General features: G+C 51.8%; 4 protein-coding genes across 4 annotated transcripts; 1 reads left to right on the forward strand and 3 right to left on the reverse strand.

The window, feature by feature from the left end:
- Positions 1-92: 92 nt before the first annotated feature.
- Positions 93-2,129, forward strand: ptr2-1 (putative peptide transporter ptr2; the record flags this gene model as incomplete). Its single annotated transcript, XM_037325750.1, has 7 exons — positions 93-282; positions 357-537; positions 600-748; positions 816-924; positions 982-1,121; positions 1,177-1,366; positions 1,418-2,129. 7 exons carry the CDS (start codon positions 93-95, stop codon positions 2,127-2,129), a joined length of 1,671 nt encoding a protein of 556 aa, XP_037175362.1.
- An 815-nt stretch (positions 2,130-2,944) lies between these two features.
- CGCA056_v010504 (uncharacterized protein) lies at positions 2,945-3,661 on the reverse strand (the record flags this gene model as incomplete). The annotated part of the gene is made up of 1 exon (XM_037325751.1): positions 2,945-3,661. The coding sequence occupies one exon, from the start codon at positions 3,659-3,661 to the stop codon at positions 2,945-2,947; it is 717 nt and encodes a 238-aa protein (XP_037175361.1).
- A 1,126-nt stretch (positions 3,662-4,787) lies between these two features.
- CGCA056_v010505 (uncharacterized protein) lies at positions 4,788-6,167 on the reverse strand (the record flags this gene model as incomplete). Its single annotated transcript, XM_037325752.1, has 1 exon — positions 4,788-6,167. The coding sequence occupies one exon, from the start codon at positions 6,165-6,167 to the stop codon at positions 4,788-4,790; it is 1,380 nt and encodes a 459-aa protein (XP_037175360.1).
- A 6,039-nt stretch (positions 6,168-12,206) lies between these two features.
- On the reverse strand, positions 12,207-14,096 carry DEP4-0 (FAD-dependent monooxygenase DEP4; the record flags this gene model as incomplete). The annotated part of the gene is made up of 3 exons (XM_037325753.1): positions 12,207-12,212; positions 12,276-13,113; positions 13,165-14,096. 3 exons carry the CDS (start codon positions 14,094-14,096, stop codon positions 12,207-12,209), a joined length of 1,776 nt encoding a protein of 591 aa, XP_037175359.1.
- Between the last annotated feature and the right edge of the window lie 1,997 nt (positions 14,097-16,093).

The following is a 16,093-nucleotide window of genomic DNA, read 5'->3' on the forward strand; positions in this document are numbered from 1 at the left end:
AATTGATTCATCAGCTGGAAAAAGCTTCATAGGACAAGCGAAAAATCGCTCGCTCATGATCCGATGGCCAGTTGCGGACCAAGACTGCCAACATGGGGATCGTGACGCAGCCGAGTCCGTCAGCTGAAGCGCAAGTCGCCGACCTTGTCCCGCGTGATGCAACGAACGACGAGATAGAGAACCTCCCTCACGTTGTCGACAGACTCCCACCAGAAGCATGGGTGGCCGCTCTGATTGGTGCGTCGGAGAGGTTTAGCTATTACTGCTTTGTCTCCATATGGCGTAAGTCACATCCTTTCAAGAACTGTGCTTGACTTTTCAACATGACTGTAAAATGACCGACACTGACTGTCTAGAAAACTACATGCAAAATGATAGAAACTCTAAGCAAGTGCCAGGAGCTCTCGGGCTCGGCCAGTCAACCGCTACGGCGATATCCAACGGCTTCTTCATTTTCCTCTTTCTAATGCCGAGTTGCTTTGCAATCATCTCTGACATTTGGCTTGGACGCTACAAAACACTCTTACTTGGGCTTGTGTGAGTCGCGCCTTGTGTTTATAGTCCAATTCGTAGTTACAAGGAAGCTGACGGGAGTTCAGTTTGTCTCTTTGCGGCTCGCTCGTCATGTTCGCGGCAGCTTTACCGTCTTCCCTTGACAATGGAGCAGGTCTGCCTGGCCTGATCATCGCCATGGTCCTCATAGGACTGGGTGTTGGTGCTACTAAAGCAACCATCTCCCCTTTCATTGGTGAGATGATCTCATAAATTTGTATTCGAGAAAGAACGCGAGAGAAGTCAACTGACGATTGCCTCAGGCGATCAATACAAGCAGAAGACTCCCCAACTTGTCCGGCGGAAAGATGGATTACCTGCAGTGGTTGACGGTACCAGAACGCTTCAATTCCTCTACAATGCCTTTTATTGGTAAGACACCGATGATGAGTAGCACTCTGAATTTGCTGAATAACTTCTCTTCCTCAGGTTCACAAACATCGCTTCCCTCTCGTCCATCCCCGCCACGTTCCTGGAGAGGGAGTTTGGCTTTTGGACGGCATATCTCATGGCCGCTATATCTGTGATGGCTGCGGTCAGTCTTTTGCTCATCTTTAAATCCCGGCTGGGTGAGTAGGTCATCTTGAAGATAGCCAAGACGTCTGTTGACAGCAAGATGCAAAGTCAAGATCCGGCCAGGGGAAAACCATCTCCCCAAAGCCATCAAAGTCATGTCAATCGCAGCACGGAACGGTTTCAATCTCGACCACGCAAAGCAGTCCTACCAGATGGAAGCTCACGGCCCCTCGGTCTCGTGGGGGGGGGACAAATTCGTGGATGAGTTGAGGCGTGGTCTTCTCGCATGCCGCGTCATGTTCGTTCCCAAAGACGTCATCCCTCTGTTGACATACTAACCAGCCCCCAGCTTCTGTTTTGCCTTCTTCTATCTGGCCATCACCCAAATGTTCAACAACCTCATTTCACAAGCAGGGCAGATGCAGCTGCACGGCGTGCCGAACGACATGCTCCAAGCCATGGCCGGGGTCGCCTGCGTAACTTTTGGGCCCATCATCCAGGCACTGTACAACTTCCTCGCGAAACGACGTATCTCGTTCGGCCCCATGGCTCGCATAGCAGTCGCCTTTCTCATATGCGGCGGCGGGATGGGCTATGCCGCAGGGCTGCAGAAGATGATCTATAACGCGGGACCCTGCTTCGACGCCCCTCGCGCATGCGCTGCTTCAGACGGTGGACGTCTTCCTAACGATGTCAATGTCTGGTTACAACTACCGGTCTACGTGGCCCTGGCTATTGCCGAGATCTTTGGGTTGGTTACAGCGAGCGAGTATGCGTACTCCAAAGCTCCGAAGAATATGAAGAGCATCGTGCAGGCCATGGTCCAGCTCAGCGCTTGCCTTGGCTCGCTTATGGCCATGGCGCTAAGCCCAGTATCGCGGGATCCTCATCTTGTCGTAGTTTACGCTGTCATTGCGGGAGTCATGGGAGCCTGTTCCGTGCTGTTCTGGTGGAAGTTTCAGAAGTATGATGCCGTAGACCGCGAGTTGAATGATCTGGTAGATGAAGAACGGGAGTCTGGCGTAGCAAGCACACAGGAAGATACCAAAGAGCGCACTTAGACTTCATCAAACGACCGTGGCTGATTTCGGCAGAAATTGGGATAGATCTGTCGTCAAGATATCATGTATCTTTAGGTTTGATGCTAAAGTTGATATCGAAAGTGCATAGTGGTATGTGATAAAGCTCGAGCTGTCGAATATGAAGACAGAAGCTGACTGATCATGTATCATTTTGCGGTTGTCTAGGTAGGTATGTTCTTGTCTAGGTACGCTCTTGCCACTCAAATCCAAATGAGCATATGGAACAGTGACGTGTAACTTTGGCCTAGAGCAGATCGGAACATTAGACTTTGATGACTTTGATGTGGTCTGATCGGCCCATTGGGCAGGCAGTCATCATTCACATCATTGGGTAGGTAGACTTGTCTACAGCTATGCCGATGACAGTCGCGTTCACTTGGTCAATTAGCCAACTAATCTGACAAAACGAGTTGAGTTAACCATGCAACAAAGGATCTTGAGACTTGTACCGTAACAAGTGTTACCGGCCACTGTTAAACAACCTGGAAACTACAGTTTCGAATCTGTGCGCTCAGCTTCCGCGACTATATTAGATGCGTTCCTGTTCTTCACTAGCCTCTACCTGGACAATCATTGAGTGGGACGCAAGCCACCGGAAACGCAAACAGGTATCTTCAATCCGAATTCAAACTATAATCTTACGGCGTTATGTTTATTTTCAACCATATCTAGTCTCAGGACTCCCGCAAAGCCACCAACATAACTGAGGCGGGCTAAACTCAGCATCGGGATGCAGAAAAAGATGCGATCCCACAACTCTCAATTCTCGGCAACACAACCCTTCCACCTCTACCTCAGCTCAACACGAAGTACTCAACAAAAATCAAATTCGGAATCCAAGAGATGAACCCCGTAATCGACAGCGCAAACTTCACCTCCATCCCGGCCACGATCATTAACGGAAGCTGCCACCTCAACATAACCGCCGCATACGTGCACGCAAAGTTCCTCGTCATCCAGCCCATATGCCCCTTCACATCGCCCCTCTTCACCGCCACGATACTCCTCCGCAGCGTCTCCAGCCACGCGCACGCGAGCGCCGCGAAACCCACCCGCCCCAACGGCAGCGCGAGACTATGAAAGGTGACATAGAACGCCGCCACCCCGCCAGCCGCCACGGCCGCGGCGTACACCCAGCCGAGCCACTTGTGGAAGGCCGGGTACGCGTGGCGCAGCGAGGGGAGGAACTGGAACGGCCCAAGGCCCATGGCGATGAAGGAGCCGAAGATGTGGACGCAGCCGCCCGTGGAGGCGAGGATGCGGGCTTTGATTTGCGGGTCGCCTGGAGTGAGGCCCGTGAAGAAGAGGGCGCCGTGGAGGGAGATGAGGAAGGAGGGGATGGCGAGGAGCCACCACTGCAGGCTCGGGAGCTGGAGGCGCGGGTTTTTGGCGGTGGCGTTGGCTTGGCGGATGGTGGTTTTTGTGATGTCGTTGGAGAAGGGGGTGTCGGTTTGGGTAGGGGCTGTTTCTTTCCCCGGTGTCTTTCGGTGGGAGATGGAAGCGTTCAACATCTTTGCTGGTCGAAGGGTGTTGTATGATGAGCTCCGGTCAATGTTGTTGGTTGAGAGGTAATGGGATTGGATATTGCTGAATTGGCGTGCTTATGGAAATGTTCGCCGGAGACGTTGTTGTCGATGGTATTTAGATATATCGCGGAAGGTGGGTTTTCTCCGCGCGGAGGTTTTCGGGGTCACGGACTTTGCCGCTCGCCGGCCGGGGCCTGGTCCCCGCTCGGCAGTTGAAATAGTCGGCCGGCGTTGAGTCAAGCCTCGCTCAGCTCAGTATTTTGCTTTCGGACGGATGGAGAGGCTCCAAAATCATCACGTTATGATGTGGACCAACATATCTTGGCAGAGTAATCGGTATTCACATCTGTATGATTTGTCGTCTCATAAGGCGTAGCTGTCGATGTTGATCTCGCTTTCGCGAATAGGAGATGGATAGGGCCATCTCAAGTGTGGATACGCCGGAGTGCCCCGGTGAGCTACTCGGAGCGGCCCGGGCATGGACTTTTCTGGTTGACCGCTCCGATCAAATTCGCCTCTGCATGTCAGTGACTACGATTGGAAAGCATCCGCGAGTATGAAAAACAAAAAGCCTGATCTTGAAAGCCCCATTGCACTTGAAGAGAGGAGGCTTGGTGGGATGCCAAACACCTGGGCGACTAGGCATCTTGAGACTTTGTTTATGTCCCTCCCTTTCTTCGATACCAAGTTATGTGAAACGAACAGCACAGAAGAAACACACGCATCTGTCGGACGTTATCGACGAAAACAAAATCCAACGCAGATGGTATAGCCTAGATTTGTTGCGTCAACAGTGAATCTGAAACTTGAGCTCTCGAGTCGTAGTCGGAAGTATGTCCTGATTTCAGTCTACTAGATGTGCAATAACCACACAAGACCCACTGCGTATTTTTGTTGAAATATTCTCTATTATGTATGGATTTTAGTTGTTGCGCATGTTATGATGCACTTCTTAGCAGTGTATAGTTTCGTGAAACAATATCCGTGACGCCTGACCTGTACCTCCCAGGGTAATAATTCCTCTCTCCTTGCCGCTCCCATGGTGTCCATTCCTCTTCTTCATTTTATGTGCATCTTGTTACCTTGCGCTCTCCTCTTGATGCAATGCACGTCATGGCCACAACCCATAGACAAAGGGCTCAACTTCCGGGTAATCCTTCTGCATGCCCATGATGATGCTATACTCATCCCTCAAAATATCCGACCCCTCGTTCCCGTACGCGGTGTACTTGCTCATCTCATGCCTCCGCAACGCCACCGTCCACGGAAAACTCGAATGCGCAACACCCATAAACGCGCTCGCCTTGAAGAGCATCAAAAAGTCCACCAGGGCATGCTGGTCAAACGTCAACTCGTCCAGCAGCTTCCGATCGGGCCCCTGAAGCAAGTCGCGTTTCGTCACCACCGCAACGCTCTTCGTCTCCCCACCAGGGCTCGCCGCCATGCGCTTCTTCAGCTCCTCCTCAAACAGCTCCACCACCGTCTGGTTCCCCGACGCCACGTACACCACACTCAGACCCATGCGCTCAATGTACTGGAAGTGCTCCTCGAACTGGTCCTTCTGCCGCGAGAAGCGCCACTCGTCCGGCTGCCACGCGTCGATCGCGTCCTTCTCCAGCCGCAGGTGCGCGCCAAAGTATGCGTTCGGGTTGATCGCCCTGGCCGGGTCGATCGGCAGCGCGAAGCGCCGCTTCAGCTCGTAGAGTATCTTCGCCGCGAGCTCGCGCGTGTCGTTGCGGAAGGAGAGGATCTTGCCGTACTCGTGCACGAAGGCCGGGCCGTCGTCGCGGACGGGGTACTCGAGGAACGCCTGGCCGATCCGGACGTGCGTTGGCTCCTCCGTCCGGATGGTGACGTTCTTCTTGTCCAGCCATTCGTCGAAGAAGCGCCGCCATTCGCGCGGGTGTTCCAGGCCCTCGCGGGGGTGGTTCGGCTCGAACTGGTCGCCCACAAGGTCGAGTGGCTCCCCTGCCCTGGATTGATAGTGGGGAAAGTCCTCGATCCGCTCGTAGATGCGCATCCCTGGACACCCTTCCGTCAGATGGTTGATGAAGGTCTGGCGGTCGAGGAGGTAGTCGAGCGGGACCTCCTTCTCAGTCTCGATGTCGGAGATGTCTTTCGCGTTGCGCAGCTGCATTGAAGGAACAACGAGTGCACCGCCGCCATGTATCGCATACCGCACGCACTTCAGAATCTGGTCGCGCACCATGCCAATGCCTCCATGTTGTCCCTCGCAGGTAAACACCAGGCCCGGTCGAAACTGTGTAGCGGCGCATGTCGACTGTATCGGTCGGTAGTCGATTGGTTCGGGGAATTCAACATTCATAGCCTGTCGGACGAACGTCTCCGCGGCTTGCTGCTGAGTGGGCTCCTCGAAGTGGTACAGAAGCGTGGAGATGCCATCGTGGACAAACAAGAGGCGGATACTCCAGACGATGATGAGGGCGGCAGCCAAGGAGATCACCACCTGGGGTTGGCCTTGGCAGAGCATGGCCTTCGATCAATCAGAACACCACAAAAACAAAAAAACCATGAGACGGGTTCCTTTTTTTCTTCAACGACCATCGCGGATTGGGGATGCGCCAAGGACACATGGTTGCTTATAGCCAAGACGGGTAGGTCCCAGCGCCTTGGGATGGACGCCTTTGGCGAGTTTTGGCGACCGGGGCGGGTTTCAGACCCGTTTCATGCTCATCTTCGTTTGGCGCGTTTGAAGGCCGCCAGCGACCCCGTGTTTTGTTGATTTACGGTGTGGTCTAGGGGCGTGTCAGCCCGGTCCGAACCATTTCCGGGCGTTTTTAAGGGAGTTTAGCGGGCTCCTAGGCGCTGACAGGAGCTTAATGGTGATGCGGATCTGGAACATTGCCATGTTCGCGATGTTGCCTTCCGTGCCGACCGATGCGAGAGCTCCGCAATTACGGATCCAACCTCGGGCTGCTCAAGCCAACGGCTCGTGCTTGTCGTCAGATTGGTTGATTGCACCGGGCGATGCACACCGAGTTCTGACTGTCATTCGAAGAGGGCAACCATAAACATGACCCGGCTGGAGACACAAAGCCGACACATCTGAGACCCCGTTTTTGGGATCGGCGCCGGCCGAGAACCCTCAAACGTGGCCTCCGAGAGCACGGGCCGGCGAGCGGGTCAAGGGAGATTGATGCCGGCTCTTTCTTCACGCCTCAAAACCCCAGACAGGGCTGGAATTCTCGTCAAGCTCTGAAAACTCTTTGGGATGATATACTGACGAACAATAAAGTGGCTTTGACGATCAGATTGAACTAGAAGGCCTCCATTCCATCATGACGGGAACTTTGACCGTCTCTGTTCTTACCTCCACTAGCCGTTTTGTTTCAGTACTCAGGCCTCAAATGCCAGCAGCCATGACAAGATGACAAGCGACAGATGATCGCTTTCGCGACTGGAAGAGGCTCGAATATGTCGATGTCATTTTGTTGAAGCTTTTTTCACATCCTTTCTGACGCAACACCCTTTGTTCAGCGAGGCATCAGAACAGAACAATGAATGGCCCAAAACATTCTAACATGTCCCAGGCTGACAACATGGATTCCCATCTTGCCAACTGAGTGGTTATTTAAACACTCTGCTCAAGCAAGTCAGTATTTTTGCCGAAAGAGAAGAGAAAAGCAATCCAAGATCTGTTTCCACCATGGATGACTTCGTACACGAACCTCTTGATCTCAGCAAGCCAACCATTCGCCTCTTGCGTCTCCTGAGAGGCCAACACGGCCCAATTCAATGCTTTCACACACTAGTAAAAAAAAAAAAGCACAAGGGTGGCTTATGAGGCCCTGTCCTACGTCTGGGGAAGTGCAGAACTAAATCATGAAGTTTTCGTTGTTGGTCGAAGGCTGCGGGTTACAACAAATCTCCATGTCGCACTGGTCTAACTCCGCTCCCAAGTCTCTGACCGAATCATCTGGATTGATGCTGTGTGCATTAATCAAAACAATCTGAAAGAGAGAGGCCACCAAGTACAGCAGATGAGCAAGATCTACCGTGAAGCTGAAAGAGTACTATTTTGGCTGGGCCCGAGAACGGAGGACACGAAGAATACTCTGCTGTATTTGCAATGGCTGCGGTTAAAGGTGGACCAAGTCGAGGCTCGTGACCAATCCAGGGATATCCTCGAGATGGGAGACCGAGACCAACTCGAATTTCGGCGTCGTATTGCCTCGGAACTCCACGAGCTACGACTTCGAACCAGACGACAGTGACCCCAAAACCAGCGCTTGCTATCAATTGTGGTATGAAATTACATGGGTATGGCATTCCGATCATTGGAAAGGATTCAAAGAGTTACTCCTCGTTCCTTGGTTCAAAAGAGTGTGGATCTTGCAAGAGGTAGCTAATGCATCTGCCGCCTTGGTCTGCTGCGGAAGTGTTTCTATCCCTGCCGACGCATTTTGTCTGATGCTTCCGCTCGTGTTCGGAAAGCCCACAACTTCCATTGGCACGCACATTCGAGGCATTATTGACATGATGCCCAGTCCTTTCAAGACAATCCGGAATTCAGTGGGGTTCTATCACCTGCTGCAGCGTTTTGGCGACAGTCAGGCAACAGACCCACGAGATATTGTGTACGGTATGCGTGGACTTTCCAGGGACAGCGAACGTCCTGACTTCCCGCCAACAGACTATGAAATCACAGAAGCTCAGTTGGCGATAAGAATTTCGCAATTCATGTTTCACCATGATCTTACTCATTGGGCTCGTTTGAGTAGAATGTCTGATCTGATCAATCAGCTCGAGTGGCTTTTGTCAGTCGCTATTGTGATTAATTCGGACAGCGCATTCTGTCAAAATCTTTCTCAACTCGTCCCAGACGGGATAGTCCGACTTACTGATGAATCCTTGCGAATTCCGCTTGAGACTGGGCATTGGAGACGGATCCCAGAAATCATCCGTCTATCCAATGGTAGGGGTAGGATTGTCCGGTTTCGATCCGACGCTGTTATCGCAGCCTTTCGGAAGTGAGATTTGACTGTATCCCGATGCTTGATGAAGGTTTACCGAGCATCGTTGACAGACTTACTTTACGCTGCGTTGCAAAACCAGACGTTCGGACCAGAGCTTGTCAGTGAGCTTTTTGATAGGGGAAGGGGTAAAGAGGGGTGAAGGCGTGTCAGCAACTACGCTTGCGACCTTATTTACCGCCTATTTTGTCAAAATTCGTCTTGGCTCAAGCCTGGGAAAAGTGCCGTCTATGCTGACTGTCTTGCGGCCGTGTTGAAAGAATTGTTACGAGGTCGGCGTGTGTTTGACATACAACCAGACTGGTGTGATAAGAACACGCAAACATTGCTTGGATATGCCTCAAAGACAGGTGACGCCGCGCTCTTGGATGCGCTTCTCAACCGCGGTGCCAGTGTTGACAGATGGTCAGAAGGGCACACACCCCTTATGCTCGTTGCCATGAATAGGAATGAGTATACTGCGCGACTTATGGTGAAGCTTCTCTAAGCTGATGCAGATATAGGCTTGAAAACAGCGGGAGAAGGACTAACAGCAATAGATTTGGCCCGACGCCATGGGAATGACGTGGCGGTGGGAATTTTGACTGCTTGTGCTCAATCAGATGCACTTGGACAGAATCGTGTGCAGCTTCGGTCATATTTATCTGCATCCTCCTGATCACACAATGTTCGTTAAACGCCTGTAGGTATGGATAGACTTATCCCGTTAAGGTATGTGGGTTTGCTACAAGCTACATCAATGTCAATGCTAAAGCAACAATTTAATCCGTAGGTACTGTGTATTGTTAAAGCCTAGGTTGCCGAATGTGTCGTGAAGTCATGTCTTCCTGAACCATGGCCAAGCTGGGTAGGCAAGGGAGACTGATGCTAGGTCAACCAGTCGGAAGCCCCACAGTAGGTCACACAGTAGGCTTCTTCAAATTTGAAACGCCACACAGCAAAGTATCAAGGTGATAAGGTAGGCATTTGATGTTGGAATCATAGAAAACAAAGAGTACAATCAGAACGAAGTGAACATTGATAAGACAGACAATCAATCTTTGACGCAACGGTAACTACTGTAGAGACAAAGAGCAAATATCCTTGTGTTTAGAAATGAAGTCGAAATAATCTTTCAACAGCCATAAACAACACAAAGAAGTCGCCGCGTGATTTCTAGAAGCCTCCAAATATATCACGCAAGTCCACCGATTTATACATGTAAATTCAGTCATTTAATGTCCGTTCTCGCTTCCATGTAAGGTACTTTCGCATTTTGACGTCCACGTGCGCACCCATAACTCACCATGGGGTCTTTCAGTCACGATCCACTCGACCTTCGGAAATCCAGCATACGATTACTTCGTCTCCTGAAAGGATACGATGGGCCAATAGAATGCGAGCAATTTGAAGCTGAGATGGGGGAGCATGGTTGCGGAACACCATACGAAGAAATGTCGTACGTTTGGGGGTCTTCAGAGCTGACGCATCAGATCAGCATCAATGGCGAGAAACTGAGTGTCACTCACAACCTACACATTGCCCTGACTCACCTCCGACATCTTGAGAACGACCGCGTCTTATGGGTCGATGCTGTGTGCATCGACCAAACGAACCACAAGGAGAGGAGCCATCAGGTGCAGCGCATGGGCAATGTCTACCGCCAGGCCACACAGGTTGTCGTCTGGTTAGGATACGGGACAGAAGACACCGAGATGTTTATGAACATGATGCAGAAACTCCAGGCCATGATGGAGAGAGTTGGTTGTCCGTACAGAAATTGGGTGCCAAAGTTTGACCACGCCTGGCAACGACGTTGGTACGAGCGATGGGTTTCTGATATGATAGGCGAGTTACGGAATGTCGGAAGCTCACCAGACAGTTCGGATAGCGAAGAGTTGGAAGTACCCTTTACTGAAAGGGAGATGGAATCAGCAAGAGACGGTCTCATCAACATTCTCAATCGCGCTTGGTTCAGAAGAGTCTGGATCTTGCAGGAGGTTGCACTCGCCTCAACCATCGTTGTTCATTGCGGAATAGTATCGATTCCGGCATTGTATTTTGCCGCGGGCCTCGAAATCATTGGCTCCATGTTTTCACAACGCGATATTGAGGTAAGACTCAAAGGTCACCCACAAGCAGTGCTGGAAATTTTGCCAACTCGTCGTTGGGCACGGGGATCCTGGTGGAAAAGTGACGACGGACGGACCATGTTCTCACTTCTCAAGCATTTCGGCAAGAACGAAGCCACGGATCGACGGGATATTATCTATGCCCTCCGAGGAATATCGACGGATAGCGATGACCGTGAATTTCCGGGCGTGGACTACGAGACCTCCGAAAGCCTCCTGGCCAACGATATGGCACGTTTCATGTTCCGCTGTAAACCTGGCCGTTTTGCCCGCCTGAATTCGATATTCAGACTTGGTCAACCAACTGGACTGGCTCCTGGCAGTATCAATCGCAATTCATCTGAAATCCAAAGACAAAATCGACCTGTCGCATTTGCCAAACCAAGGACGCGTGGAACTTCGTTCTGATTCCCTTCAAATACTCCGCGACACGGGATTTTTGAAGACGATGAGCGATATACTTTTTTCACCCATGACCAGAGACCGCATCAAAGTCTCGCGGGAGGCAGTTCTGGAGGCCTACCGCACGTGGAATGTGTTGGTTCCCGAGTGCATAGAGTTTAGTTCTGACAGTCCGATAACTGGCGAGGAAATACTCTATGCTGCGCTGCAAAATGCAGACATAGGCCCAGAGGTCATTGATGAGTTCTGGAAGCGTCGTAGCGGGCGCAGATACGCTGGGAAATGTGGTACTGGTGTTTTGAAACTCCTTTGGGGCGATACAAAAGTTGCAGCGAGCGAAGGCGAGCTTCATCCCGGACCAGAGGCGGTGCATCCAAGCTGTCTGGCTGCTCTAGTATCGCGGTTGATTCGCAGCCGTCGTGCGTTGAGGCCGTTTGACCTTGCTTGGAAGAGCAAGGATGGCGAGACATTGCTAAGATTTGCCATGGAGAGAGGTGATCCTTGGCTCACGGGAAAGCTTCTCGAGCTTGGCGCGGATCCTGACCTCTAGTCCACATTATGGACTCCCTTGATGCTAGCGTCCAGGGACCTGCATGACGCAGTCGGGAAGATTGTCGCCGATCTACTCGAGCAAAACGCTGATATCAACAAGATCTCTTTCGCGTGGACGGGAATGGCATTTGCGGAGGTCTACAAGAACATTGAAGGATACGTTTGCTGTCCGAACGCCCTCATTTGGATACGCATTCGAATGAGCGTGGGGAATGCGGCGGGGAGAGTTGCACATGCTGAAAGATAAAATCCTACAACGGCGACTAAAAAGTACCTAGTCACACACGATGTTCTGCTACGATTTGGGCTTGCGAGGTGTCAGCCTTTTTACCGGCCGGAATATACCCTTCATTCTCCCCTCAATTGATGCACGTAATTCGCCTTTGAAGAATGATGTAGGTGGCGAATGAAGCCGATAAACGCTACACCTCATCATTTGCGGTGTCATCGATCCAGAATAAATCTTGTCCACTACCACTTTGGAGGCTTTTCAATGCAATTCATATGTCAAAGGTTAGCTGGATGACTATGTAACTATACCTTGCCATTTTGTAGCCTAGGGTTTTGAGCCATCCACTCCTTGACCATGCCACGATAGTCCGCGGGCGTGTAGGACTCCCAGAATTCTGCCCATTTACTCGGCTTCCTCTGGGTCTGCACGCCAACCTCTCCCAGTAGCATATCCCAGTACGGTAGTTGGTCAAATACAATATCCGTGTACTGTCTCCCATGTCCATAAGGGGCCCTGTGCTGTGCCCATCTTTGCATGAGCGCAGTTTCCTCGTAGACCTTGCCAACACGAATGTCCCTGTGGAGAGTCGGAATCTTTCCCTCAAAGTAGGCCAGAGCCCATAAACATTGGACTTCCAAACGCATGATGTTTGCCAAGTTGCTGAACACGCCGAGGAAGATGAGCGAGCGATCATCGTTGGCGGCGAGGCCGGGAGGCGCCATGCCGCGGTAAAGGCGCCACGGGCTGTAGGATACCTCGACTGAGGCACCGGGGTTGAAAGGTTTGGGCTTGGATGAAGTAGGACTCAAGAAGGGACCATCGAGCAGACGAGGGTAGCGCGCACCAATAGCCTTATCAGCCTTGGCGCTTTGCTCATTCCAGAAGGCGACTTGTTCGGGGCTCATTTCAGTAGTTGGAACACCAAGCTCAGCGTGCAGCGATGCAGGTTCGAAGTTCATGGTAGGCTTGGCAGAGAATCCGGTAGAAGCAACAAGAAGGTCAACTGAGAAAGACGTGCCATCGGCGAGGTGGACCCTGTGGTCTGAGAGATGGTCGATGTCTTCACGGTAGATCTCTACGGTGCCGTTGCGGACATATTCGAAGAAGTCATCGTCAAAACTCAGAATACCCGATGCGGTACCGTACCTAAAGGTTTCAGTTAGCCAATGCTCGCGAATATTGGATGTAGGGGCATACCAGAATTGATTCTGCTCTGGTTGGAGCACCTTCGTCTTCTCATGCGTCTGGTAACCACAATCCTTGATCGTATCGTACCGAATCAACTTCCAGAAATTTCTCGAAATAACTCTCCCGATCGCGTTCTCGTGGAGAAAGCGCCGGATCCAGGACAAGCCCGACATATCGGGAAACATATTCGGCGACATGAATGCGACAATGCGTCTCGTCACCAGCCTCTCTCTCCAGACCTTGAACGGGCCGAGCTGTGTAAACGCGGTAAAGACCCACGCCGGGCCCCGCCCCGAGCGGCGGATCACCCAGCGGACCTTGTGTCCTGTCGATGCCGCCAGGTGCACGGAGTCGTATGCGGACTTGCTTCCACCGATCACCGCGACCGTCTGGATATCGGGGTCCTCGAACAGTTCTTTGCGCGGTCCGAGGTTCGAGGAGTGGATCATCGGTGCGTTGAATTCATCGGACCCTTCGATTTCGGGCATGTGCGGGACGGTAAGCACGCCGGTCGCGACGATGAGACGGTTACACGAGATAGTCTTTGCTTCGCCGCTCTCCTCGACGTCGATGTACCATTCGGCGCTGTCTGGGCGGGTGATACGGGTCACCATGGTATTCAGCTGGATCTTGTCGTAGACACCAAAGTGCTTGGCGTACGACACCAAGTACTTGTGCATCACCTCCCCAGGAACATGCTGCTTCTCTTTGAGGCCATATTTCTCGAGATCCATGGGGAAGTCGGAGAAGTCGATCGACGTCGTGAAGTTGTTCGTCTTCAAGTTCGGATAGATCTGCTCCTGCGACCAGACCCCGCCAACGGAGGCACGGCCATCGACGAGCAAAATGTCGGATGATGAGTCGCGCTGAAGAAGCGTCTTTGCAGCGCAGAGACCGCTCGGCCCGGCGCCGATGATGAGAGTATCGACCGTAGGCGCCATCTTGCGTTCTCGACGAGCAGCCTTCAAAAGATCGTTGAAGAAAAACAGCCCGCGGGTGTCAGAACAGCTCCATGGTCGATCGTATGAAGGGAACCCAGCCTGATTTAAATCGTACTCGGCAACGGCGGGATGTTACACAGAAGCCCAAGAATACGGCACTACGGGAAGCCTCCCCGCGCGGCGAGGAGAGTTTGGGCACCATGAACTCTGCCGAATTGGCGTCCACGGATAGTGGCTGGCCACCCCGCCAATTTTGGTTATCTACAAGTCGCACAGCGTTACGCACACAGGCTATCCGAGAACTATGTGAAGGCTCGGAGACATTGCAACTGGCAGCATTGTGCCGAGCTGAGGTGACTACCGTGTCAGGAGCTGAAACCAGCATCGAATACGGCATGGAAGCACACCTAAGCTGACGGAACGTCAAAGGTCCAGCCACGCGGTATCCAATCACCTCGCCCCCTTCGCCTTTCAGGGAGACGCCACGAAGGATTCTTGGCTTCTGCGCTAGCTTAACAGAAAACGCGTTGTCGCAAATTACCATGTTACGCGAATTTGCCGATGCGGGACATGGAGAGAAAGGAGGCGGGTTTAGGCGGCGAGACGGCAGTGCCTATCAGGCTGTCAAGGGCCCAGAACTGCAGAAGCGAGCGGCGCTACTGCACAGCGTGCCAGCTGATTGGGATTATTGCGGCTGATGTGAGCTGGCTTTGCGGTCTAGGTCATTTTCGGCGAGGCTTTCTAGACTGATGCGGTTAGGGTGTTGCGAGGATTGGGAATGGTTGGGGCTGCGGAGATAGCGTGGCTGCGCGTGCTGGCGAGCTCGAGGTCCGTTCTAGACGGGTGAAATTTGCACGTTCCTTTCGACCGTCCGGTCTTTTGGGCTAGAGTATGGGCTGTAAGCACCGGCTTGAACTCTGTGTGGTTCACTGTTGCCTGGTTCGCTGGTCGCTGGCTCAAGTCGTTGAACTTTACGGCAGAGTCTCTTTAATCAACTGGACACAGTCTTTCATGCAGGTGTAATTAGACTTGCCGAGACATTACCCCGAAATCTTATACGTGGCACGCCTACGACAGGCATCGAAGCGAAGGATGCACAGGCTCAATATGCATTTTTACTTCCAACCTCCCGGCTCAATTCATCCTTCTGACTGAGGTCTGACAATGCAAACGGACCGGACCTGCGAAACCCATCGTGTTGAGAGCAACCAGTCACAATACCTGCGATGCATCGTGAAGGATTCGACCAGCCGCATACATCGTAGTTAGTGTGAGCAGTTTTTGCGACAGTTATCGTAATGCCGTAATGAGGTAAACCCGGCGTGTGATCCAGTTCGCATTTACTTCCGTGGTCATGGAAACGAGTGGCCTACCTTGGTATGACAAGGCCATTCAAACTCGACTAGAGCTTGTCGTGAACTCTGGTTACGATTAGAAGTGGTTGTTCACGGGCGTGTGGCTAGAAACAACCTGTTGGGGTATTGTCTCAAGGCGTTCATTTGAAGACTCCTGGGAGGCGCCCTCCATAGCTGATGATCGCGCAATTTTGATACAAAACACTCTCTTTATGCATGATTCCTTGATGAGTATTCTCTTGTCGCCGTCGAGTGAAGCTAGCGAAATAAAGAGGACGGTGGCGAAATGACCACCTACTCTAGGCAGGAGCATTTATAAATGACTACTCTCGGCCAGTATATATCTACTCATGCCGTAACTACCGCTCAGAAACAGGTAGACAGCGAAGTTTGTGATCTTAGGCTTTTGGGACTTGGCGTAGTATTCATGGCTACAGTCAATCTTCCTATGAAAAGCCAATGTCCAGGCGATGTGAGCTGTGGTTATGGTCTTACGACAGTGAAATTGTATAAATACATATTGCGGATCCATTGGTAAACTTGTTGCCTGGTTCAGTCTATCCGTCCCTCGATAGCATGCAGTAGAATGGTAGATTTGCATTTACACTCCATCTTTGTTGATCACCATTCGGCATAGAATGA

This window comes from Colletotrichum aenigma (genome assembly GCF_013390185.1).
Source record: "Colletotrichum aenigma strain Cg56 chromosome Unknown KSG_Cg56_contig07, whole genome shotgun sequence".
In the NCBI taxonomy this organism is placed as follows: Eukaryota; Fungi; Ascomycota; class Sordariomycetes; order Glomerellales; family Glomerellaceae; genus Colletotrichum; species Colletotrichum aenigma.